At 39.2% G+C, this 25,631-nt stretch overlaps 1 protein-coding gene across 1 annotated transcript; it reads left to right on the forward strand.

The window, feature by feature from the left end:
- The first annotated feature begins 544 nt into the window (after nucleotides 1–544).
- LOC108304618 (serpin B6-like) lies at nucleotides 545–24,178 on the forward strand. Its single transcript, XM_017528879.2, has 8 exons — nucleotides 545–622; nucleotides 1,262–1,408; nucleotides 5,291–5,465; nucleotides 6,704–6,853; nucleotides 15,872–15,989; nucleotides 17,072–17,214; nucleotides 21,697–21,852; nucleotides 23,187–24,178. The coding sequence occupies exons 3-8, from the start codon at nucleotides 5,301–5,303 to the stop codon at nucleotides 23,589–23,591; spliced, it is 1,137 nt and encodes a 378-aa protein (XP_017384368.1). The 5' UTR covers nucleotides 545–622; nucleotides 1,262–1,408; nucleotides 5,291–5,300; the 3' UTR covers nucleotides 23,592–24,178.
- Nucleotides 24,179–25,631: the final 1,453 nt, after the last annotated feature.

Below are 25,631 nucleotides of genomic sequence, written 5' to 3' on the forward strand. Positions count from 1 at the left end.
CCCCAGTCATCCGAAATCTTTCTGTTTCCCATGACTGCTCTAAAATGGCAAATAAGGTTTTCACATTCATTTCTCTAATTTGTGAGTGCCCCAAAGTCTAATTCTTATCCCAAGAGGCCTACATAGATGTGTTTATACATATATGTATTTTCCTGTACTTTAGATTCTGGGGTACATGTGCAGATCGTGCAGAATTGTTGCGTAGGTACACACATGGCAATGCGGCTCCGCAATGTGCAGCTTATGTCCATGTAGCAGAGAACTGGCACTTCTCTGGTCCCTGAAGTTATGATTCCCAGTTCACTACAAAGACACATTAGCTTGGGGTGGGGTGCAGGGTGGAGTAGCACCTCTCGATTGAAAACTTCCTGACAGTGGAGAGTAGGGGCTTTTATCTGCACCCAGAGCGGCCGCTGGCTGCACACCAGGATAGCCCCGCAGCCTGGGGACCCGCCCCGCCCTCCTGCCCGCCGCCCGCTGTGCTGGGTGGCGCCTGGCCGGACCCGACTCCGCCCACCTCCCCGCCCACTAGGATCTGACACCCCGCGCAGCCCCGACACCTCTATTCCCGCCACTCCCACCCGTCTCTCCTCGCTCCTGGGCAGCGGTGCCCACAACTGGGGTATGTGTCTAGCTTTGGGAGCTGCTCCCAAAAACAGGCAACGGGTTATCCTGTCCCGCCCCCAGGAAACGGTAGGAGCCCGGGAAAGCGAAACCTGCGAAGCGCCCTGAGCGCCCTCCCGGGGCTCCCTCCTTCACTTGGTCTCGGGCCGGGGCCTCCCCGAGGGCAGGGGTGTGGCTGCGCCTGGCTGCGACCCCTGTGGGTCCTGGTGTAGTAGCGGCGGGTGTCGGAGACGATGGCGTGGAGCTGGGGAACGAGCCTAAAGGCTCAGCTCAGCTCAGCATCCAGGAGCTGAGAAGCTGGGGTGCGGACAAGGATGCCCCGATTCTCTCTGGTGAAGTGCTTTTGGGGGTGGGAGGGTGCCGTGACGCCTCAGAACACTAGGACCCTAGGACTCCAGGACCCTGGGAGCGCGCACCTCCAAGAGTCCAGGAGCAGATGGGCCACCACGGGATGGGGGCGTTGCAGAAAGTTCCGTGCTGTGGCTCAGGGCCCCTTGGTCATAGGTGACCCAGCAGAGAGCAGTGCGTTGGAAATTTCTCAGGGGGTTGAAGACCCTTGAGAGAGAGCTAGGGATGGGTCCGGAAGTCAGCCTGGACCCTGCGCCTCCCCCAGCGCCTGAGCGCATGGGTTTCACAGGCCTCTCCGGCTTCCAGAGTTTGGCCAACACCACAGTACTTTTGAGAGTGTTCAGGCCTGCAAAGATCATCGTGACGGACATTCCAGATCTTGTTTTTATGAAATTCACTGACAAGGTAAAATATTTCAAAATTCATTATCCTTAAGGTGAGATGGTGGGGCCTTTTAATCATAACTTAATTTTGTTGTATTAGATCATATTGCAGCTTAAGTTATTCCTTTTCTCTTTCTCCCACCCGCTTTAAAACTAGGTTTGGAAAGCAGAACTTATAGAAAAATGATATTCAGATGCTGTCAGGCATACTCAGATGCTAGGGGGAAACTGGGTCAGGTGCGGGTCCTCTTGCTTCTGGGGTCTGATTGCTCCTGATGACAGGAATGTGGCCCAGAGCTGTCTCCTCCCTGTTGGGGTTGATAATACTGATGTGATAAGTAATGTTCTTATTTGGTTCAATAGTATCTAACAGTAGAATAAAAATATTTTCAGATATACAATAAATAAAAATTGACGTATTCTGTCTTAGAAAACTATTGCTCCATCAAAAGAAAGGAATGAACCACGAAGCAGAAAAAACACTGGGTTTAAAACAAAGGACATTGGCAAAGGGCTGTCTTAGGTGAGACAGGGATGCTGCATGCTAAAGAAAAGTGGGTTCAGAAAGGAATAGAGTCAGAAATGGGAGTCATCAAGAGCTGTGGACGCAACACATTGGAATTATGAAAGAGACAGTTGGGCAAGTGCAGCCCAGCAGACAGTCTCTGAATGCAAGAATGTTTAGAAAAGAAAGGTGGGCAACGTAGTTAAATACCAATATAACTTACATCATAGTATATTTAGAAACCAAAATGGAATGTCTATCTCAGTTTTGTCACTGAGATAGATGGTCTTAGAAGAGCAGCAGTATTTTTTGTCAGTAGCAAAACTTGTAGGTTCCCTGAGTATTCAGAATTGGTTTTTTACATCTCTCCTCCTTTGAAACAAAACCAGGAGAGGAGCTGATTATGTGTTTAGGGACTGGAAAAATTCAAAATGAGGAAGATATTGTTGCCAGAAAGCAAGAATGTTTGAGATAGGGAAAAAAGAAAGTAACCAACTTAAAGAGATTCTCAATAGAAAAGCTGTGACAATTTGAGCATTGGCTTGGGAAGGGATAGCATTAGGATAAATATCTAATGTAGATGATGGGGTGATGGATGCCGCAAACCACCATGGCACATGTATACCTATGTAACAAACCTGCACGTTCTGCACATGTACCCCAGAACTTAAAGTATAATTTTAAAAAAAGAACAAAACAAACATCTGTTAACTGAAATACATTGTTACTACAAAGCCAACAGTCTGTTAATAAATTCAGAAGAATCAAATAAGATGAGTTTAAAAGGAAGTAGGAAATAATTTCAATATTATTTATAGGAAATGCTGTGTGATGGTCCATCTGTGGCTGCTGTGTAGAAATTGTGACTGTAAGCTCACAGGTTGACAAGCACAGTGGTTACACAAACCAACTGAAGGCTTAAACAATAAACCAAAAGACATAGAGCCAACATCTGTGATACAACTGTGTTATGCAACCTAGATAGAGGAAAGCCTCAAATAAGACCACATTTCAAGGACAGGCATTAGGCAACAAAAATAAAAATAAAATTTAATGGTATCCTGAGTGCTTGCAAAAATTGCAATGAAGGGCCAAACCACAAAGCTCTTCTTATATTTGCTTGGCTTTAAAACTATTGTTTGACTATAAAAATAAAGAGCAGCATGCCTTGAAAAGTAGCCGGACAGCTCAATCAGATCCCACGTCCCAGTCATCAGTCTGACTGCCCATCCCTTTGTTTTGTGAAAAGAAGGTGGTTTGTTATTAATTTAACCCCAGACAATGATTAAACATTACTATCAATTCAGGAAATATAGAAAAATGCAGCAAATATAAAGTGAATAAAACCCATGGTATTAATAGTGTTATGCAAGAAATAAGTTTTATAATCACAGGTGTACTGTTTTGTGTATTTTGAAAACGTCTTTGAAGGTCTCAGGACAATCTAATTTACTAGGTTTATAAATGTGTATTTAGGCTGGGTGAGTGGCTCACACCTGTAACCGCAGCATGTTGGGAGGATGAGGCAGGTGAATCACCTGAGAGGTCAGGAGTTTGAGAGCAGACTGGCCAACATGCTGAAATGCCGTCTCTACTAAAAATACAAAATTAGCCAGGCATGGTGGCATGCACCTGTAATCACAGCTACTCAAGAGTCTGAGACAGGAGAATCACTTGAACTTAGGAGGCGGAAGTTGCAGTGAGCCAAGATCACGCCATTGCATTTCAGCCTGGGCAACAAGAGAGAAATTCCATCTCAAAAAAAAAAAAAAAAAAAAAAAAAAAAAAAAAAAAAAAAAAAAAAAAAAAAAAAAGTGTATTCAATAACAATAAGTCAGCCATTAACTAAAGTGTAACAGTAGGAAAAGTTGTTCTCTGCTTATGAAAATTCTGCATTGGAAATGAAAATTTTACAGATTAAAGAAACCTTCACTCACCAGCAGGGTGAGAGACTGTGGGAGATGAGCAGTGGGACTGACAGATAATTTATATGTGGTTGAGCATATAAAGAAATTATAGTACTGAAAAGTTTTGACTGATTGGTGGAACACTTGGGGGGAATTTGCTATATATACAATGAAAGCCAAAGAAGGTGGGGTGGAAGCAATATTAACATAAGGAAGAACAGCGTTATGTGAGAACAGGAATGGATTCCTTGTTCGCTGCTTGGCTTAGCTATGAATACTATTTAAATGCAATAAAGCAAGCACTTAGATAGAGGAGGTGAAGCATAGTGACTGAAGTTAGTGATGTAATTCCCTAAATAAGGAAGGCAATAGATAATGTCTAAAATTGTTAGGTCAAAATCAGTAGTATACATGTATTATACCTACACCTAGAGGTAAATGCCAGGAGAAAGAGCAAGCTGACTTGTGATTGATTGTTTCTAGGAAGTTGGGAGACATGGGAAGGTGCCTGGGTTGATTTGTACAATGTCTGTCCTGGAATTATTTGACTTACAACTAAGTGCCAGTTCATTAGCAAAACTGACTAAATGACGCTAAAAAGAATATACGCATATTGCCAAAAATGCAAAAATACAGAAGGACATAACTAATGTCAAAATTACCCATTGCCCAGAAATATTTTATGTTCAATGTTTCCTTCTAGTCTGTTTATTTGTGAATTTAACGTTTGTGGAACTTTATTTCTAATTTACACTTAATATTAATCTTCATTTATATTTAATCACACATGTGACAGAATCTAACTGGTTCTCTGTGGTAGGCCATTTAAAGGTTATCTCTGTAGCATATGAAGTGCTTCAATTGTCATCTTTCTGCATAGCATTTTGTATCAGTGCATGTGAGTTTTACTTTCAGTGAAATTCTTTGGAATGAATTTTCTTATTATGAATGTATAAATATTTTTTTTGGCATTTTCTTTTTTCTACCCTTCCTCCTTCCCTCTCTTCCTTCCTTCCTTTTAAAGACATAATTCTAAATTACACTCTGGAAATATTGGTGTCCTAATTTACATAATCAGTTGTAGAGTACAGGAAGGAACACCTATTTTACCAGTACTGGAAATTAATATCTTCTATACTTACAAATTTCATGTTTTAAAAAGATAGCTTTAACTTGCTGCTTTTTCTTCTTCTCTTTTTTAAGAAGACCTTGACCCATGGTGACTAAGAGGGTAAGAGGAACCCTAGAGCTACAGGGTTCCTCAGCAGCCACAGACCTGGCTCTTAATCCTGCTTTGCTGTTTGTAACTGGGTGTCCTCAGAGGCAAGATATTGACACAGTGAAGACTCCATTTATTTGTTTGTAAAATGCAAATATTCACTGCACCTACCACATCAGGTTGTATGGATTAAATGAAATCTTGCAACAAAAGTCCCAGTTTAGACTATTAATAAATAAAGTGAAAATGCAATACATAAGAAGCCCATATTGATGTAATATTGTTTTTAAATCCATTGTTTCAGGTTCACTGTCATGGATGCTCTATCAGAAGCAAATGGGACCTTTGCATTAAACCTTTTGAAAAAGCTAGGGGAAAACAACTTGAACAACATATTTTTTTCACCCATGAGCATATCATCAGCCTTGGCCATGGTCTTCATGGGGGCAAAGGGAAACACTGCAGCTCAGATGTCTCAGGTACCTAAAGCTACTTCAAGACAACAATAACTGCTATTAATTTGTCAGTAGCACTGGTCTTTCATGTTTCAAATCTCAAAGAGATTCCTCTTTTAACAGTTAACTCTGCCAGTATCACAGGGATGTGGGTGGAGAGTTAGCAGGATGGAGCGTGTTACCACTGCCTGACCATTTTTGGTGTCCTGAGGTCACTCCTGTGGGTATTTCCTCAGAGAGCTGGGCTAGAGGGTCCAAGAAGGTCTCACTTACATGCCTAGGCTTTGGTGCTGCCTGGTAGCTGGGGTCTAAGTATCCTACAAGCAAGTCTTTTCATTCCTCCAGGGCCCTTGTGCTTCCTTACACCATGGTAGCTGAGTTATAAGAGAGTCCAAGTGGAACCTGCAAGGCTTTTAAAGGTCTAGGTTTAGAACGGAGTTACTTCTGCATTCTCTTATTAAAAGTAAGTCACAGGGCCGTCCCAGGTCGTAGAAAAGGGAAGAGAGACTCCATCTTTTGGTGTCAGGAGCACCATGTAGATGCAGAGATAGAACACATGGTTGGCAGCTGTGTTTTTAGACAAAGTATCACAAACAGCATAAGTAACCTGAATCATTTTGCTTGGGTTTGTAAAAGGCATATCCAGTCATACAAATATTTAGATAACTTTGGTTTTCCATAGGAAATGATTATAGGGAGGCTTAAGAAGAGCTATCGGTAGGGAGACTGGGTAGATTTCAACACACTTTCTATCTAATAGTCCATTCCCACACTGCTATGAAGAAATACCTGAGACTGGGTAATTTATAAAGGAAAGAGTTTTAATTGACTCACAGTGCCACATTCTTGGGAGGCCTCAGAAAACCTACAATCATGGCAGAAGGCAAAGGAGAAGGAGGCACTTTCTTCTCAGGGTAGCAGGATAGAGTGTGTGCCAGCAGGGGAAATGTCAGGCACTTGTAAAACCATCAGATCTCGTGAGACTCACTCACTGTCATGAGAACAGCATGGAGGAAACTGCCTCCATGATCCAATTACCTCCACCTGGTCTCACCCTTGACATGTGGGGATTATGGAGATTACAATTCAAGATGAGATTTTGGGTGGAGACGTAGCTAAACCATATAAATTAGATTAATCGTCTTTTATGCCATAGAAAGGATCTGAAAATCTCTTAATGTTGAATTTAGCATCGTGCCTATTTTTGAAGTCAGGGAATACAGAATCTGTGTATTTTATTATTATTATTATTTTTATTTCAGGCACTCTCTTTTAGTAAAATTGGAAGTGAAGATGGAGATATTCACCAAGGTTTTCAGTCACTTCTTGCTGAAATTAACAGAACTGACACTCAGTATTTGCTTAGAACTGCTAACAGGCTCTTTGGAGAAAAGTCTTATGACTTCCACACAGTAAGTTGTACTTGTGTTTTATTAAAAAAAAATAAAGAGAGTAATGTGATGGACAGTAGTAGAAAGAACGTGGGCTACGAATTCATACAGGTGGGCCAGAATTCACAGCTTCATTCCCTAACCTCACACGGCTCCTCTGATTATTTTACTGTCTGTAAAATAAGTCTTATAGCAAATACTGACAAGATTTTCATGAAGCTTAAATGAGTTAATCTTTATAAAAGAACTGACTGACACGGAGCATAGCACAATTGGAGATGAATCAGCCAAAACAAAGAAATGATCAGAATGCGTATTTCTAGTAATTGCTTTGCAGATGTTGTTAACTTTTTGTGCATGGTGACACTTCTCTAACCTTTTATGCGTTTAAATATTTTGATATGATTTTTGGACACTGCAAATCTTTTAAAACATATTTTAGCTGACTACCTTGGCTCTATTTGTTGACAAGGCTTTAATGATTTTTTTTTTTTTAAACAAAGGTGCTCAAGTAATTTCTTGTTAAACAAAAATGCAACTAATGCATATAAATCAGCAATCCTCATTAACTTCTAACTCCAATACTCCCCTTCTCAATGTCTGAACTTTTATAAATTTGAAGTGTACTCTGCTTCACATACAGAAGTGCTGCTTTTTGAAGTTCCCTCCCTACATTGTTATTATACTATATATACTATACATATTGTTTTATACTTTATTTCCTTTTACTTAACAATATGCCTTAAATTCTTTTCATCTCAGCACATGCATATCTATATCACTTTTTTAAACCAATTTTCTGGTATTCCTAAGTATGACTGTACCAAGATATAGTAAATCTTTCCCTTACTGATGAGAATTTAGGTTGTATTTAATCTGGGCCATTACAAACAATAATACCCTTGTACAAGATTTTGTGTTCATGTACACTAGTTATTATCTAAAATGGATATGCAGAAAGGAGGAAGGGAATGAGACTTTGAAGTTTTAATAAATATTGTCAAATCACTATTACTAGTGTTGTAGCCATTTACACTCCCCAAAGGATATGTGTGTGGTGCTCATTTCCACCTACTATCAACAGCACTGCATTCTGTAAACCTATAAACTTTTTGAAGGGCAGGGACAAGATACCGGACTAGAAGCAGCTCATATGTACCACATGAGAATAAATAGAAAGGCTAATGAACATTGACCCTGCACACTGATCAATCATCTGAGAAATTACATCGGGTTCCATCAAGGCAGGAGGGGTGCACAGAGAGCAGAGAGGAAGGAATCAAGGAACCAGTCCGATTAAGCTCACCATGAAGCCAGGAGATTCTCTTCAACACAGTAAAGGGCGAGTGAGTGAGAGCCCCCAGGGGGATTCATGCTCTCTCCCAGGACCTGTGCATGACTGAGAGGGGAAAATCCCCCTGACCCCCAGCACCCCACCGCTGCACTTCTAGACTGAGGCAGAGAGCCACCTGGACGTATGGTGGAGGCAACTTTCAAATCCAAGAAGACCACTATAAGCCTTGGACCCCGAAGCAGACCATCACTGGTGCCATACCCCCAACAGAAGCCACAGTTGCAGTGCCTGGGAGCAGTAAGTTTGCTCCACCCCTTCTTACCAGACAGGGCTTGGTGCCAGCTTCTGCCCAGTGGTCCTGCTTTTGTGTGAACTGACCTGGGGATCACAGCCTCATGTTTTCCCAGGAAACACCCAGATGGCAAGGTGCATTATCCCACCCACCACTTATAGCCAGGAGGACAATGCTTGGTAGAGCTTCTGGCCCAGTGGGCCCACTACTGTGTGAACTCAACTGGAGGGTGTACTTTTATCTTGTCCCCAGAAACACCTGGGTGGCAAAGATATTCAGGACCTGAACTCAACACTTGATCAATGGACCAAATAGATATCTGCAGACCTCTCCACCCCAAAACAATAGAATATACATTCTTCTAATCTGTACATGGCATATGCTGTAAAACTGACCACACAATTGGGCATAAAACAATACCCAGCAAATTCTGAAAAATGAAATCATACCAACCACATTCTTGGACCACAATACAATAAAAATAGAAATCAATGTAAGGAAAATTGCCCAAAAAACACACAATTACGTAGAAATTGAACAACCTGCTCCTGAATGATTTCTGGGTAAATAATGAAATTAAGACAGAAATCCACAAATTCATTAAAGCTAATGTGAACAAACACCATAACAGAGTATCTGGGACACACCCAAAGCAATGTTAAGAGGGAGGTTTATAGCTCTAAATACCCATATTAAAAAGTTAGAAAGACTCCAAATTAACAACATAACATTACAATTGAAGGAACTAGAGAAACAAACCAGCCCCAAAGCTAGCAGAAGACAAGAAAACCAAAACCAGAGCTGAACTAAAGGCAGCCGAGATGTACAAAATCACACAAAAATCAGTGAATCCAGAATCTTTTATTTGTATGGCTAGTGGTCTATCTATATGATTAATTTGAAAGAATTAATGTTTCAGATTTGTGTCAGAGATGACACAAACAAATGGAAAAAGATGTAATGCTCAGATTAGTTCCTATTCAACAAATGTTGCTGGGATAACTGGCTAGCCATATGCAGAATTTTGAACGTGGACTTCTTCCTTACACCATGTACAAAAATCAACTCGAAATGGGTTAAAGACTTAAATGTAAAACCTAAAACTATAAAATCCCTGGAGGATAACCTAGGAAATACCATCCTGGACATAGGAACTAGTAAATATTTATAATGAAGACACCAAAAGCAACTGCAACAAAAACAAAATTTGCCAAGTCATTTGAAAGAATTAATCATATAGATAGACAACTAGCTATACAAATAAGGAAAAAAAGAGAACTCATCAGAATCAGAAATGACAAAGGGGCATGACCACTGACCCTGCAAAAATACAGAAAGCACTCAGAAACTATTATGCAGACCTAGAAATAAGTAAATAAATTAGGTAGAAAACCTAGAGTAAATAAATAAATTCTGGCAAACATGCAACCTCCCAAGATTGAATCAGGAAAAGATTGAATCTAATCTTCATTGAACAGACCCAATAGCAACTTTTGAAATTTAGTCAGTAATAAAAAGCTTACCAACCAGAAAAAGGACCAGTTGTCAGGACCAGATGGACTGACAACTGAATTCTACCAGATGTCTAAGGAAGAGTTAGTACCATTTCTACTGAAACTATTTTTTAAAAAAAATGAGGAGAAGGGACTCCTCCCCAGCTCATTCTATGAGGCCAGCATCATCCTGATACCAAAACCCAGCAGAGACAGAATGAAAAAAAAAAGAAAGAAAAAAGAAAGTACCATGCCAATATCCTTGATGAAGATAGATGCAAAAATACTCAGCAGAATACTAGCAAACCGAATCCAGCAGCATTTCAAACAGCTGGTCCAAAATTATCCATTAGGCTTTATCCCCTTGGATGCAAGATTCACTTAATTTAAACAAATCAAAAATGTGGTTTACCACATAAACAGAACACACAAAAAATTACATGATCATCTCAATAGATGCAGAAAAAGCTTTCTATAAAATTCAGCATTCTTTCATGTTAAAAACCCTCAACAAACCAGGCATTGGAGGAATATACCTCAAAATTTTAGGAGTCATCTATGAAAAACCCACGGCCAACATCTGAATGGGCAAAAGAAGGAAGCATTCTCCTTGAAAACTGGAAAAAAACAAGAATGCCCTCTCTCACTAATCCTATTCAAGTGGAAGTCCTAGCCTAAGGAATTAGACAAGAGAAAGAAGTGAAAGGCATCTAAACAGAAAGAGAGGAAGTCAAACTATCCTCTTTTGCAAATGACATGATTCTATACCTAGCAAACCCCATAGTCCTGCTCAAAAGCTCCTCGATTTGATAGATAAACAACTTCAGCAATGTTTCAGAATACAAAAATCAATGTAAAAAAGTCAGTATCATTTTTATATACCAACAACATTCAAGCTGAGAGTCAAATCAATAACATAATCTCATTGTAAGTATCCACAAAAAAAAAAAAAGAAAAAAGAAAAAAAATACCTAAGAATACAGCTAACCAAGGAAGTGAAAGACTTCTACAGTAAAAATTACAAAACAGTGCTCAAAGAATCAGAGATGACCCAAACAAATGCAAAAACATTTCATGCTCATAAATAGGAAGAATCAATATTGTTAAAGTGGCCATACCATCCAAAGCAACTTATAGATTCAATGCTATTTGTATAAAACTACAATTACATTCTTTGCAGAATTAGAAAAAAAAAAAAACTATTTTAAAACTTACATGGAACCAAAAAGAGAGCCCACATAGCTAAGGCAATCCTGAGCAAAAAGAACAAAACTGGAGGCATCACATACCTGGCTTCAAATTATATTTGAAGGTTACAGTAACCAGAACAGCATGGTACTGGTCCAAGAACAGACACAATGACCAATGGAACAGGATTCAGAGGCCAGAAATAATGCTACACACCTACAACCATCTCTATATGTGACAAAAACTACCCATGGAGAAAGGACTCCTATTCAAGAAATGTTGGCAGGATAATTGGCTAGCCATATGCAGAATTTTGAAAGTGGACTTCTTTCTTATGCCATGTACAAAAATCAACTCAAAATGGATTGAAGACTTAAATGTAAAACCTAAAACTATAAAATCCCTGGAAGACAGTCTAGGAAATATCATCCTGGACATAGGAACTAGCAAATATTTCATAATGAAGACACCAAAAGCAACTACAACAAAAACAAAAATTGACAAATGGTACCCACTTAAACTTAAGAACTTCTGCACAGAACAGACACACAAAAACTATCAAGACAGTAAGCAGACAACCTATAAAATGGGAGAAAATATTTGCAAACTATAAATTAAGTAAAAGTCTAATATCCAGAATCTATAAAGGATTTAATTTTACAAGCAAAAAACAAATAACTCCATTAAAAAGTTGGCAAAGGACATAAACAGACACTTTTCAAAAGAAGACATATATGTTGCCAACAAACATGAAAAAATACTCAACATCACCAATCATTAGACAAATGCCAGTCAAAATCACAATAAGATAGCATCACACAGCAGTCAGAATGGCTATTATTAAAATGTCAAAAAATAACATGCTGATTAGGCTTCAGAGAAAAATAAACAGTTAGTGAGAATGTAAATTAGTTCAGTCATTGTGGAAAGCACTTTGGAGATTTTCAAAGAACTTGAAACAGAATTTCCATTTGACCCAGCAAGCCTATTATTGGATATGTACCCAAAGGAATATAAATTCTTCCACCGTAAAGACACATGCACAGGTATGTTCATTCCAGCACTACTCACAAGAGCAAAGACATATCATTGACCTAAATGTCCATTAATGGTAGACTGGATTTTTAAAAATGCGGTACATATACACAGTGGAATACCATGAAGCTATAAAAATGAATGAGATCATATCCTTTGCAGCAACATGGATGGAGCTGGAGGCCCATTATCCTAAGCAAATTAACCCTGTAACAGAGAACCAAATACTTGTACTGCATTTTCTCACTTGTAGTTGGGAGCTAAACTTTGAGTAAACATGGACACAAAGAAAATAACAAGAGATACCAGGGCCAGCCTGAGCATGCAGGGTGGAGGAGGTTGAGGTTCAAAAGCTACCTAACAGGTGCTATGCTTATTAGTGATGGATGACAAAGTAATCTGTACACCAGTCCCCCACAACATGCAATTTAACTATATAACAAACATGCACATATATCCCCGAACCTAAAATAACAGTTTAAAAAAGATATCCTCAGATAAAAAGATTACAACATATATGATAGACAAGTGCTAATACCCATAAAGCAAGAAAGCACCAAAAATGCCATTTGGATCGTTAATGGAATTGAACAGCTTTTCCCTTTTTTTTCTAATCAAACTCCTTAATCAGCTGTTTATATTATAGATCAAAATGTAAAATTTAAGTTCACTTTTTAAAATTTTTACTTTAAGTTCCCCAGATACAAGTGCAGAATGTGTAGGTTTGTTATGTAAGTGTACACATGTGGCATGGTGGTTTGCTGCACCTATCAACCCATCATCTAGGTTTTAAGCCCCAGATGCATTAGCTGTCTGTCCTAATGCTATCCCTCCCCTCACCTCCCAACCCCTGATTGGCCCTGGTGTGTGTTGTTCCCCTTCCTGTGTCCATGTATTATTATTGTTGAACAGCTTTTCTATGTGAATTGAACATTTCTAACTTTTCTGTGAATCACCTGTTTAATTTCCTTTGCAGATTTTCCATGGGGCAGGATGTCTTTTTCTTACTGATTTACAAGAATTCTCTATGTTTGGGATATCGCTCTTACTGTGTTATATGATGTTTTCATTATTTTTAAAACTTGCTTCAGAATCTAAATTAATTGTTTCAAAACAAACTGGTATACAAGAAAGGTTGTGAAGCATAAAGTTAAATAGTTATAAGTTTTGTACATTATAGTGTGATTTTATATTTCACTTTTTTAAATAGTCTTAGCTACTGTTTAGGTTATTAACACCTTTTATTAGCCCTCTATATAAAGAAAAACAAAACTCCAACATACAAATATACACTGTTGGTAGATATTTTAAGAAAATAATTGATGTTTAAGATGTTATTTTGATATTGTAATACGAATAAAAAAATAAGGAATACTTAACTATTTCTCCTTAATTTCTTGTTCATTTATTTATTCTTATTTCCAAAATCCAAGACCAATAGCAGTAGATAATTAGATGTTCTTTTAGTGGTATTCTTCATGGCTTCTAAAATAGTAAGTTAATTTAGCTGACAGTTAATTATTTTAAAATGTTTAAAAGCTGAAAACATCACCTAGGGCTGCAACAAGTCATCAATATGTGATTTATCAGTTTTATTTCTGATTGTTTTCTTAGTTTGAGAAATTCCAAATTGGCAAAGCCTGAATTGTGGGAGGACTAAATAAAATGATGTACATAGATCAGTTATGCAATGCAATGTCATGAAAATGCAAAAATGTTACATGAAAAAGTGAAAATAATTCATCAGGTATTCACTGTAATCTTGTGAGGTGTAGGTATTACTGCTTCCCTGTTCTACCAGACAGAACATGGAGGCATAAAGAGAAATTTTTTGAAGATCCCACAACTAGTAAGTTGCAGAACTTGTGTTCATAACTATTGCTATATTTCTTCTCCAATGCTGTACTGAAAAGGAAGTATAAAATTCCAAAATAAAAACCAAAACCCGAATAGGGGAATTAAATATTTACCTGTGAGCAATAGGAGAGAAAGATTAGGAAACAATTCCATAGTGCACAGACAACAAATTAATTACTTCAATCCATTTAATTTCCTCCACGGATTCTGCTTTTATATAGCATAATGTAGGTCTTCATGAATATCCTGTAATTCCATAGAGTAACTGATTACAGTTTGGACTCTTTAGTAAAGTTTATCATACTCGAAAACATCCAGAATGTTCGTAATATGTGGTTATGAACATTTCAATGTAATTAAAGTAAATCTTTACCTCCTCAGTCCCACTAGCCATATTTTTAGCACTCAATAGCTCTATGTGGGACCACTCTGGACACTGCAGATTTAAAACTTTCCCAGCATTGTAGCAAGTTCTGATAGAAATTGCTGGTGTAGTAGTATATATTCTACTCACTTAATTTATGGAACAACAGATCCAGTTTTATACTCTGTTATTCTAAAATGTAGATGTAGACATAGCACTTGCTGTATTAATCCTTACTCAACAAATCTAATGGTTTACAAAGCAACAGATTCTATAGTCAAAGTATCTTGAAGTTTTTTTGTTAAAGACTTTATTTTTAAAAGCAGTTTTAGGCTCACAGAAAATTGAGCCTCTCCCATTATTAACTCTCCCATAATGAACTCTCCCATCATGAATATGCTATGTACGTGCATAACCTCTCCTGTCAATTAATATCCCCACCAGAGTGGTGGGCGACATTTTAGTTGCTTCCACCTTGGGCAACTATGAATAAAGCTGCTATGAATATTTGTGTGCAGGTTTTTCTCAACACCGAATCTGGTAAATGCTAAGGGTCATGACTGCTGAGTCATATTGCTGCATCATATTTTTAGTTTTATAAGAAACTGCCAGACTGTCTTCCAAAGTGACTGTACAATATTGCATTCCCATCAGCAATGAATGAGGATTCCTGTTGCTCCATGCTTTCTTCAGCATTTAGTGTTGTCAGTGTGTTTTCACTTTCATTTAGTTCAAAATGTTTTTAGTGTCTTTTGAGATTTTTGTTTTGATTCATGTGTTATTTAAAAGTGTGCTGTTTAATCTCCAAGTACTTTTGAATTTTTCAGCGATCTTTCTCTTACTGATTTCGAGATTAATTCCATTGTAGTCTGAAAGTAGACATTACATGATGTTTATTATTTTAAATAAGATAAGTTGTGTTTTATGGCCCGGAATATGGTCTATTTTGGTGAATGCTGCACGTAAGCTTGGGAAGAATGTGTAATCTGCTCCTGTTAGATGAAGTAGTCAAGGACAATTATATCTACTTATTTGGTGATTGTTGTTTAGGTCAACTATGTTCTTACTCATTTTCTGCTTTCTGGATCTTTCCATTACTGATAGAGGCATTTGAAGTCTCCAATTACCACAGTGGATTCATCTATTTCTCCTTTCAGTTCTGTTTTTGCCTTCTGTATCTTGATGCTCCGCTATTTGGTGCTTACATGTTAAGGATTGTTATGTCTCCTTGGAGATTTCTCAGTGCCTTTTATTATCTCACTGATGCACTGCCACTCTCTTGAAAGATCCAGCAGCTGATGAAATTTATTTGTTATGTAGATCATTATATTACTTAGTTTATAAGCTAAGATTAAGAATAGCTGAAAAGAATTTGGTCTTTATGTTAATTTCTCACATTTGCAATTTATATATGGTAAATGATAAAATTATTGATTTTCTGATGTGTCACAATGAAGAAGTAAGTTGTTGGTGTTATTTCGTTAGCTGTGAAATTATGTTGCTCAATTTTTCCTAGTCTTTTACAGATTCCTGTGGTAAATTCTACCAGGCAAACGTAAAACAGCTTGATTTTCTCAATGATACAGAGACATCCAGAACACACATAAACACCTGGATTGCTGAAAAAACTGAAGGTGAAAACATATTGCTATTTTATTTCAATAACATTTTAAACAGTCATACAGCCAGTTTCTTTATAAAACTGTCACATACGACAAGGAGTGCAGTTTTCTCTAAATAACTACGCAAACTTTAAGAGCTTGCTTCTGAAATATTGCTGGAGTGTAGAGCTTTTCTCTAGCTTTATCCCTGCGCTTATCATCTATCTGTGCTATCTCTCAATATGCAGTGCATCTCTTCCAGAAGAACGTGCACATTTTTATTGTTAATATTAGGTGGGGTTTCTATTAACACATAGCATTAACTTTGGAATTTAAAGGACTCCCTCTCCATTGCCTATGCTCTATGGTTTATCTGTGCAATGTGGCTGGATGCTTGGCCATATTTTGTTTGTTTGTTTGTTTTGTTTGTTTGTTTTTTTGAGACAGAGTCTCACTCTGTTGCCCAGGCTAGAGTGCAGTGGTGCGATCTCAGCTCACTGCAACCTCCATCTCCCAGTTTCAAGCAATTCTCCTGTCTTAGCCTCCCAAGTAGCTGGGATAGCTGGGACTGCAGGCACCTGCCACCATGCCTAGCTATTTTTTGTATTTTTAGTAGAGGCAGGATTTCGCCTTGTTGGCCAGGCTGGTCTCGAACTCCTGACCTCAAATGATTCATCCGTCTCGACCTCTCAAAGTGATGGAATTACAGGTGTGAGCCACCATACCCAGCCAGTCTTGCCTTTTTAAATCTTTAGTTCTTAAAATGTTCTTATACTTGCTACAACTACTCATGTTTTTGCCAATCTTTTATGTGTCTTTCTTTAAGCCATGGGCACCAATCATTCCCTGCTATATATTATCAGATCATCCTTTTCTCATTAATATCTACTTGTTTTTTTTTATTACAAGAGCTCTATTTCAAGTTTTTATTGTAGTGTTGTTACTGTGGTTGTTGTGAGGATAAGCATCCCTTTACATGATTTTATTTTGGGACACCATGAACTACCTTCATGCACACTTGATTTCTCAAACAGATGACATGATCTGGATATCCCTCCTGATACAATCATCTGGGAATACTTTTAGCTAAATGGTTTTTTAATTCTTCTTTACAGGTAAAATTACAGAGATGCTCTCTCCAGACTCAGTTGATTCATTGACTAAACTGATTCTTGTGAATGCCATCTACTTCAAAGGAAACTGGGAGAGTCAGTTTGAGAAACACAGGACCAGGAAAATGTCTTTTAAAATTAGCAAGGTGAGTATTTTGCAACTTCAAGGGTGATTCTTGGGAGCAGTCTCTGTCTTCATACTGGCTTTAAAACATGACTTTTGGTAGATTTGACCATGACCCTTTGGTCATCCAGCAGCAGGACTCCCCTCCAAACCTGTGGGCCGTTCCTCCACCTTTCATCTCGTTTTTGTGTCTCATCAACAGTGGCTACATACTCCCAGGCTTCCGGTCCAGCTTCTATCTCGAGTGTATAGTCCTTGGCTTCCCAAAACTTAGGAGATAAACTCAAATGAATGGTATGATGTGTGAGGCTCTTCGTAATCTGGATCTCGCATATTTCTCTATCTTCATTTCTCATCAGTACCTACATGCTCCTTTCTTTCATTCATTGTTCCTTCTGGAAAGCCTTTTGACAATGCACCTCCCCAAGCTGCCTCTTCGTCCAAGCTGTCACAGCGATTCCTTCCACTCTGTGGTGGCATTGCAGTGGTTGAATCAGGTGTTCCTTTTCCCACTTGGCTTGTTGCTGTTTGAGTGAGAAAATGCTACCTTACCAGTGCTTAGCTCACACTTGTGCTCAACAAGTACTGAACCAATAAATTATGTTCAGTCTTCTGTTGATAATAAAGATGAATAAGCACAAAGTTTTACCTAAAAAACAGGTGAGCAAAAACACATACACAGGACAGACATGGAGTTTAGCTACCTCCAACTCAGAATACATTATTTGCAAAAGGCCCTTTGTCTTTCTCTAAATCTGCTTTATTCTTTCTTTTTCGTTTAACTCTAGAACTTTCTGGATATATTCAAAAGTAGTAGAATAGATTAAGTTAATTATTAATCACTGGTTAAATCTTCCATGCCCACTTGCGCCTGATTGAGTCTTTAGTTTCTCAAGGAATGTATTTTCTTTCTAGCTTTATTTTGAAATGAACTGTTCCATTTTCCCCTGGAAAACTATTTCTGTCCTTAAGTTTTTTAAAACAAGATGTGTGCTAGGATTTCATTGAGCCGCAGTTGACAGAAAACTCAACACACAAGGTTTAAACTCCTGATATTCTTCTTCCACAACAGGAATTCTGGAGGTAAGCAGAGGCCAAGCCTGATGTGGGTTGTAAGAGAAGGTTTCAGGGACTCACCCTCTCTTCTGCTCTGTCTTCTTTACTTCCATGACTTAATTCCTCATGCTCACAAGCTGATTCAGACATTAAACACATAGTGCAGGCAAGAGAAAGCAGGATTGACAGAGGGGGAAGAGTAAATCTTCTCTTTCTGAGGTTCTGGCATTTTTCTCATGAAGGAAAGCTTTTTTTCTTTCTCACTGGCAAGAATTATTTTATGCTATAAGGAGGTGAAGATTTCCGTTTTGCTTTCTAGTCTTTACACACAAAAAACCCAAGTTGCAATTAGTGGTAAGTGTACCAACCTATGTACTTTCTCAAAGGGCACAGAGTTTGAGATGTTATAAATTTTCATTTTAATTCTTTAATTACAAAATGAAATAAAACCCACCTATATAATTGCATATTTAGTAAATCATTCAGTTACTGCAAATGACCAAGTGTGGATGCTTTTATATTGCAAGACTAGAGCTTTCGGGATCTGAAAGTGGGGGCAGGAATTTCCTAGACCAGTAGTTGGCAAACAATGCCCAATGGTCAGATCCAGTCCATCATTTATTTTTATAAATAAAGTTTTATTGAAACATAGCTATGTTCATATGCTAAAATACCATCTATAGGTGCTTTGATTTTAAATAGCAAAGTTAAGTTCCATTGAGTGTCCCTAACTTGAAAATTCAAAATCTGAAATGCTCAAAAAATCTGAAACTTTTTGACCACCAACATGATGCTCAAAGAAAATGGTCATTGAAGCATTGTGGATTTCAGATTTTTAAGATTAGGAATGCTCAACCGTAGGTATAATGCAAATATTTCAAAATCTGAAAAAAAATCCCAAATCTGAAATGTTTCTGGCTCCAAGCATTTCAGATAAGAGATACTCAATCTGTAGATGCAACAGACACTGTACAGACACCAAGCTGAAAATGCCTACTATTGGGCCGTTTCCAGAAACAAGTTTGCTGAAGCCTCACTAAAAGTGACAGAACTAAAGAAGAAGAGGATATTGACGGCTGAGCCTTAGTTTGTGTGAGCAACAATGTGAAGATAAAAGCTGAAACACAAATATTTTGGGGTTCATTTATTTAATATAGAATTATATATCTGAGAACTGGGACTATAAACTATTTTTGACTATCACTCTAATATTCAATAAATTCACAGTAGCTGCTACTATTAACTTACAAATGACTCAGGAATTGAGCAGAATTATTGTGCAGAGCATAACATAATCATGGTCCTCAGATCTTTTCTACTGTCTGACTATGCGTTAGAAACAAGTGCAGTGTTCTTCTAGTAAGTTGTATTAATTTTTCTTTCAGTATTTTTATTGTTAAGTTTGTTTATTCATTTATTTAATGAATAATGATTGAGTGCTCACTATGTGTCATGTATCGTATTAGGTACTATCCCAGACCTGTTCAAAATCTGCAAAGCGTCCCTCTCCTCATGAAGCTTACATGTTCTTGGAGGAGAAAGACAGTAAATACATATTTAAAAGCAGTGGTATGGAGACAGGTACAAAGAAAAGGTAATAGAAAGTTGAGGTGGGGTTGGGTGCGGTGGCTCACACTTGTAATCCCAGCACTTTGGGCAGCTGAGGCGGTCAGATCACCTGAGATTGGGCGTTCGAGACCAGCCTGACCAACGTGGAGAACCTCGTCTCTACTAAAAATACAAAATTAGCTGGGAGTGGTGGAGCATGCCTGTAATCCCAGTTACTAGGGAGGCTGAGAAAGGAGAATCGCCTGAACCTGGGAGGCAGAGGTTGTGGTGAGCCAAGATCATGCCATTGCAGCCTGGGCAACAGGAGTGAAACTCTGTCTCANAAAAAAAAAAAAAAAAAAGGAAAGTTTAGGTTGGGCAGCACAACCTCAGGTAAGGGTCAGCAAGGAAGCCCTCACTGAAGGAGATGGTGTTTGAGAAAAGGACAGAAAGAAGTAAGGTCATATGTGTTACAGGTTCTGGGGGAATGAGTTCAGTGGGCAGAGTTGAGATAGTTTGTCCATGGATCCGTGAAGCAGCCACTGTGATTGTAGCAGACAAGCAAAGGGAGTGCAATAAGATGAGATCAGAGAGGCAGTGGAGGACAAACTCCTGGCACGATTTACTGGTTATTTCAAAGACTTCAGCTTTTGCTCTGAGTCAGGAGGATTTTCAATTGAGGAGTGATATGACATGTTTTAACAGGGTCCCTCGGGCTCCTGTGCTGAGAATAATCACAAGGAGGATAAGGACAGAAACAAGACAATCACTCAAGAGTTTACTGCACCATCCCAGACTAGGATGATAGCAGTGGAGGTAGGATGCACAGGTTAGATTTTGGTTACATGGTAAAAATGGGGCTGATATAATTTGCTAATGTGTCAGATATGTGGTGTGAGACAAAGATGGGAGTCAAGGTTAATTTCAGGGTGTCTGATAGTTGGAAACATGGTGTCCCCAAGAACTGAGATGGGACAGAAAACAGATGGAGCAGATGTGGAAGGGATTGTGAAGAGCCCATTGTTACAAGTTAGACTGGAGGTTTGTTTTGTATGTTCAGATGCTGATGTCGAGTAGGTAGCGAAATGGATGAGACTGGACTACTAAGGTGAGATCCAGGCCAGAGGTGCAGACTTGGGTTTTATATTTAAATTCATGAGATTAAATGAAATTATAGGGGAGAAAAGAAATCTTTCTCCTCTATATTCTCAAGTTCTTTGGCTGGGTCCCTGTAGAGTGACAAAAAAGAATTAACAAGAGTGAAACAAACAGAAATTTATTAACTTGTGCATCACACATGTACATGGGAAAACTCAATGATGAGTAACTCGAAGAGGTCATTAGAATTTGTGGTGTTTTTACCCAACATAGTAGGAGAAAGGGAGGGGAATAAAGGGCACTTGGGAAAAACAAATGCCTTTTGTGAAAAGATACATGGGTCTTTTTGGAGCAGAATCAATGGCAGAGGTAATAGTCTTGTGACAATGATGGGTGTGTGCAGAGTTTTCATCTCTAAGAAAATTAGAATTGTTACTGAGGAAGAGAATAATGACAATTGTGTTCTTTTGGGAGGTTCTGCTTTTAGGCAGATAGGATATTTCGGGAACTCTAATGCCTTCAGTTCAAAATATTCTTAAACCAAAGTGGTATATTTCAGAGTGGCATATTCTGATCTCCTTCAAGATCACCGACAGAAAGCAAGGTAAGGATTGAGCCCTGGGCACCCTGGTGTTTGGAGATTGAAGTAATGACCGTGAGCCGTAAAGGAAGTGTCTAATATGGGGTTCTAGAGACCAACGAAGGAAAGCGTTTGTAGTGGCAGAAAGTGGCCAACTCTGTTGACTATGTCCAATATTTGACTCTTATGCTTCAACTTAATGTATATATGTTTCCTTTCTAGAACAAAGAAAAACCTGTGCAAATGATGTCTAAGGAATCCACTTTTAAAACCACCTATGTAAGGAAAATATCCAGCCAAATTCTAGTGCTTCCCTATGTTGGACAGGAGCTGAATATGATCATCATACTTCCCAGTGAAAACACTGATTTGAAAATGGTAAAGAGTGTTTAAAGTATGCATTTCATCATAGTAAAGGTTCTCACAAGCTTTTAAGGAAAAAAAGAAACCTTGAAAATTTGTTTTTACCAGTGTTTCCCTGAATTATTGGGCCATATGCCCTTTTCTCTTTTTGTGATTACATCCAGTGGGATGGTGTTCTAAGTGTTGAATGCAATTTAGAAAATACTCTTATTCTAGAATGGGCTCAGGTTGGGGCCAAACCAGGTCAGAGTTCAATGTCCCACTTGACAAGTTAGAAATCTGTACTCTCTCAGGCTTATTCCTATGGAAGGTGGTGGCAGGACCTCCCTATGAGGGATGTTGTAGAACGCAAGGCATGGTGTATAAAATGTATTTGTTTCCATGCTCAGAGTATGCCATTGACTATTATTAGTAGTCTTCTCCACAACCTTGCCCCATAGTTGTGAGTTTGCTCTTTAGAAAGCAGTCATCTGGGGAGCAGCTGCTGTGACTCAGCATATTACCTAAGGATCTTGTTAGAAAGAAGATTCTGGTTTAGTAGGACTGGAGTGGAGGAGTCTGAGAATCTGCATTAACACCAAACTCCTAGGCGATGCTGAGGCTGCTCGCCCATGGACCACACTGAATAGCTAGGTTGTAGAGAGTCAGTGAAAAACATTAGCTGGACAGTAATTCGAATTTTTAGCAAACGAATCCTTATGCTTGCAATGGATGAATTGGAAGTGTCAAGAATGGAGATAGGTCAGAAAGGAGGTTGCTATGCTTTTCAAACAAAACATGACAAGGGGGGCAGAGATGGAGGAAGGGCCAGATGAGAGAGAGATTTTGGATTTTAAATTAACAGAAAATGATGAGGGATTTGTTGGAAGAAAGTTTGGAAGGAAGAAAAGGCAAGTCTGAGAGGTCCTACTTCAACATGCTTCTGTTCAGGTACAACACCAAACTTTGTGAGAAGAGCCATTCTCATGCAAATGTAGCCAAATTGTAAAATTCTGCCTCAGGGAAACGTTCTGACTTAGTTTCTGGAAATGAAGACACAAGCACAGAAATATAACATCAATTCATACGTGAATGGTTTAGCATTACTGTGCTGTCTCCCAGATGTATGCAGTCCAATATGGTAGCCGCTGGCCACCTGTAACTATTTACATTTACATTAGTTGAAATTAAATACAATTTTAAAAATAAAGGCTTCCTTTATACTACACACACTTTTAGTGCTCCATAGCCATATTGGCTCATGGCTATCACATTTGGCACCATGGCCATACGTCATTAACATCATAGCAGAAAACTGTATTGGGGCAACACTGATCTAGACCCTAAAACATCCAACACTCTTCTTCCAGGTTGAGAAAAAAATTTCTTATGAGAGATTCGTAGAATGGACAAAGCCAGACAAGTTGCAAGCACGAGAGATGGAAGTTTTTTTTCCTAGATTTAAACTGGAGGAATCTTACAACATGGCGGATGTCCTTCGCAGTATGGGCATGGTCGATGCCTTTGAACAGGACAGGGCAGACTTCTCAGGAATGTCATCTAAGAAGGATCTGTACTTGTCCAAGGTCATGCACAAGTCCTTTGTGGAGGTCAATGAGGAAGGTACAGAAGCGGCAGCAGCTACAGAAGACGAAATAGTTTACTGTTGTGCCAGCTACACCCTCAGGTTCTGTGCAGACCATCCCTTCCTCTTCTTTATCCAGCACATCAAAACCAATAGTGTTCTCTTCTGTGGCCGATTTTCCTCTCCATAGGTAGTCATTGGATATAGCCCTTCTCTTTTCTCTTAGTGATCTGCACTTCCTCTACTCTTTAAAGTGTGCCTGTGACCCAAAGTGACTTTATTATTGCAGCAGTCAAAAATGAGATATTAGGAACCTAATTTTGAAATTCCTTGTTGAGAACTCTTGTGTGTGTTTGCATGTTAAATGTTTTCTACGGTCTTTATTTGATAGTCTCTGAGGATTTCGTGGTCACTTTGCAGGTGGTATCTATGACCACTTGGTCAAACTCCTCTGTTTGAAATGAGGTATTACCCCCTCTCCATTCCCCCACCAACACATTCCAACTGTCAGAGGTATTTGCTGTCTCCTCATTTTGTGTATGGTGACACCCTCACAGTCTGCTATGCTTCTGTTTTCTCAAGTACAAGAAGATACGTGTTGTTTTCTGTCTTCTCTGTTCAATAGTATTGACATATATGGACCCATTTTTAACGAAACAATAGAAAGCGAAATGGAGAGTGTGGAGGAAGCACAGTGAGCAGGACTCAGGATGATCAGAAGCAGTCCAGCACGGTGGCTCACACCTGCAAACAGCACTTTGGGAGGCTGAGGTTGGTGGATCACTTGAGGCCAGGAGTTTGAGACCAGCTTGGCCAAATATGGTGAAACCCCATCTCTACTAAAAATACAAAAAGTAGCTGGGCATGGTGGCACATGCCTGTAGTCCTAGCTACTTGGGAGGCTAAGGCAGGAGAATTGCTTGAAGCTGGGAGCCGAGATCATGCCACTGCACTCTAGCCTGGGTGACAGGGCAAGATTCTGTCTCAAAAAAAAAAAAAAAAAAAGAAAGAAAGAAAAGAAAAATTTTCAGAAGCAACTTCTATTCCAGAATTTTACCAGTTCTTCAGAAGCTGGCACAGAGGGTGAGAGAGCAGTTACCTGAGACCAGTGAGAATTCAGTCCAATTTCCCAGGTGTTTCTTTTTCCTTTCTTTCTTTTTTTTTCTTTTTTTGAGTTGGAATTTCGCTCTTGTTGCCCAGGCTGGAGTGCAATGGCACGATCTTGGCTCACTGCAACCTTCGCCTCCCAGGTTCAAGCGATTCTCCTGCCTCTCCTCCTGAGTAGTTGGGATTGCAGGCATACGCCACCATGCTGGGCTAATTTTGTATTTTTAGTAGATACAGGGTTTCTCCATTTTGGTTAGGCTAGTCTTAAATTCCTGACCTCAAGTGATCTGCCCGCCTCGGCCTCCCAAAGTGCTGGGATGACAGGCGTGAGCCACCCCGCCCAGCCTTCTGTTTTATTCATAGTTTGCATTCACAGGGATCAGTGGGTCACAAGCCTATTCAAGTGTACAACCATCCACTTCCTCTGAAAATTTACACTTGCTACCAGGAGGCAGAGATGATGAGATATGTTCTATTCACAGTAATGCAGTTTGAGATAGCTTCATGTGTATACATCACATGTCTTTCTATATTATTTAAAATATGTTTTGAACAGCAAGCTAAGCTTTTTGTGGCCATTTGTCTTACAGGCTTAAAATGCAACAGTTGTGATCAATGATAAGGGAACACACTGATGAGTTAGATTGAAGAGGGAGAGCTACATTGTTTTCTAGGGCACAGCTAAAAAAGACTTACTCCATCAACCCCCTTGCAGCCAGAAAGACCCCGAGCCCTCAGAACTTCACAACCCATATTTTCACTCCATAACTGGCCCACTTTCCCCTTTGTACCCAAGCCAGTTACTTAGCTTCAGGGAGAGAATGGAACTGAGGATGACAAGGAAACATCCACGTTGTATGTGTGCTGAGAGAGGAAAGAGAGAGTATCAGAGGTTGCTGTTATTCTCATTTCTCTTCCTCCTCTGCCCAACACTTGGACTTGGAAAGAAGACAGGAAGGTGGGGAGTAATGAGTCCATGTGATTCTTCCACTGCAGAGAGAGCCTCTGAGTGTTACGGACAGGGGCAACTGGGTGGCACTCTGTTCCTCAGGGAAACACACGCCTCTTTGCACTGCTTTGAGGATAGTCCAGTCAAGTGGAGTAAGAGTTGGGAATGGGGAAT

This window comes from Cebus imitator, unplaced genomic scaffold (assembly GCF_001604975.1).
Source record: "Cebus imitator isolate Cc_AM_T3 unplaced genomic scaffold, Cebus_imitator-1.0 Scaffold55, whole genome shotgun sequence".
Lineage (NCBI taxonomy): Eukaryota > Metazoa > Chordata > Mammalia > Primates > Cebidae > Cebus > Cebus imitator.

Coding starts and splice junctions, on each gene's coding strand:
- LOC108304618 (XM_017528879.2), top strand. CDS start 5,301: ATGGATGCTCTATCAGAAGCAAATGGGACCTTTGCATTAAACCTTTTG. Junction 6,854..15,871: donor AGTCTTATGACTTCCACACA/GTAAGTTGTACT, acceptor AATTTTTCCTAG/TCTTTTACAGATTCCTGTGG. Junction 15,990..17,071: donor GATTGCTGAAAAAACTGAAG/GTGAAAACATAT, acceptor TCTTCTTTACAG/GTAAAATTACAGAGATGCTC.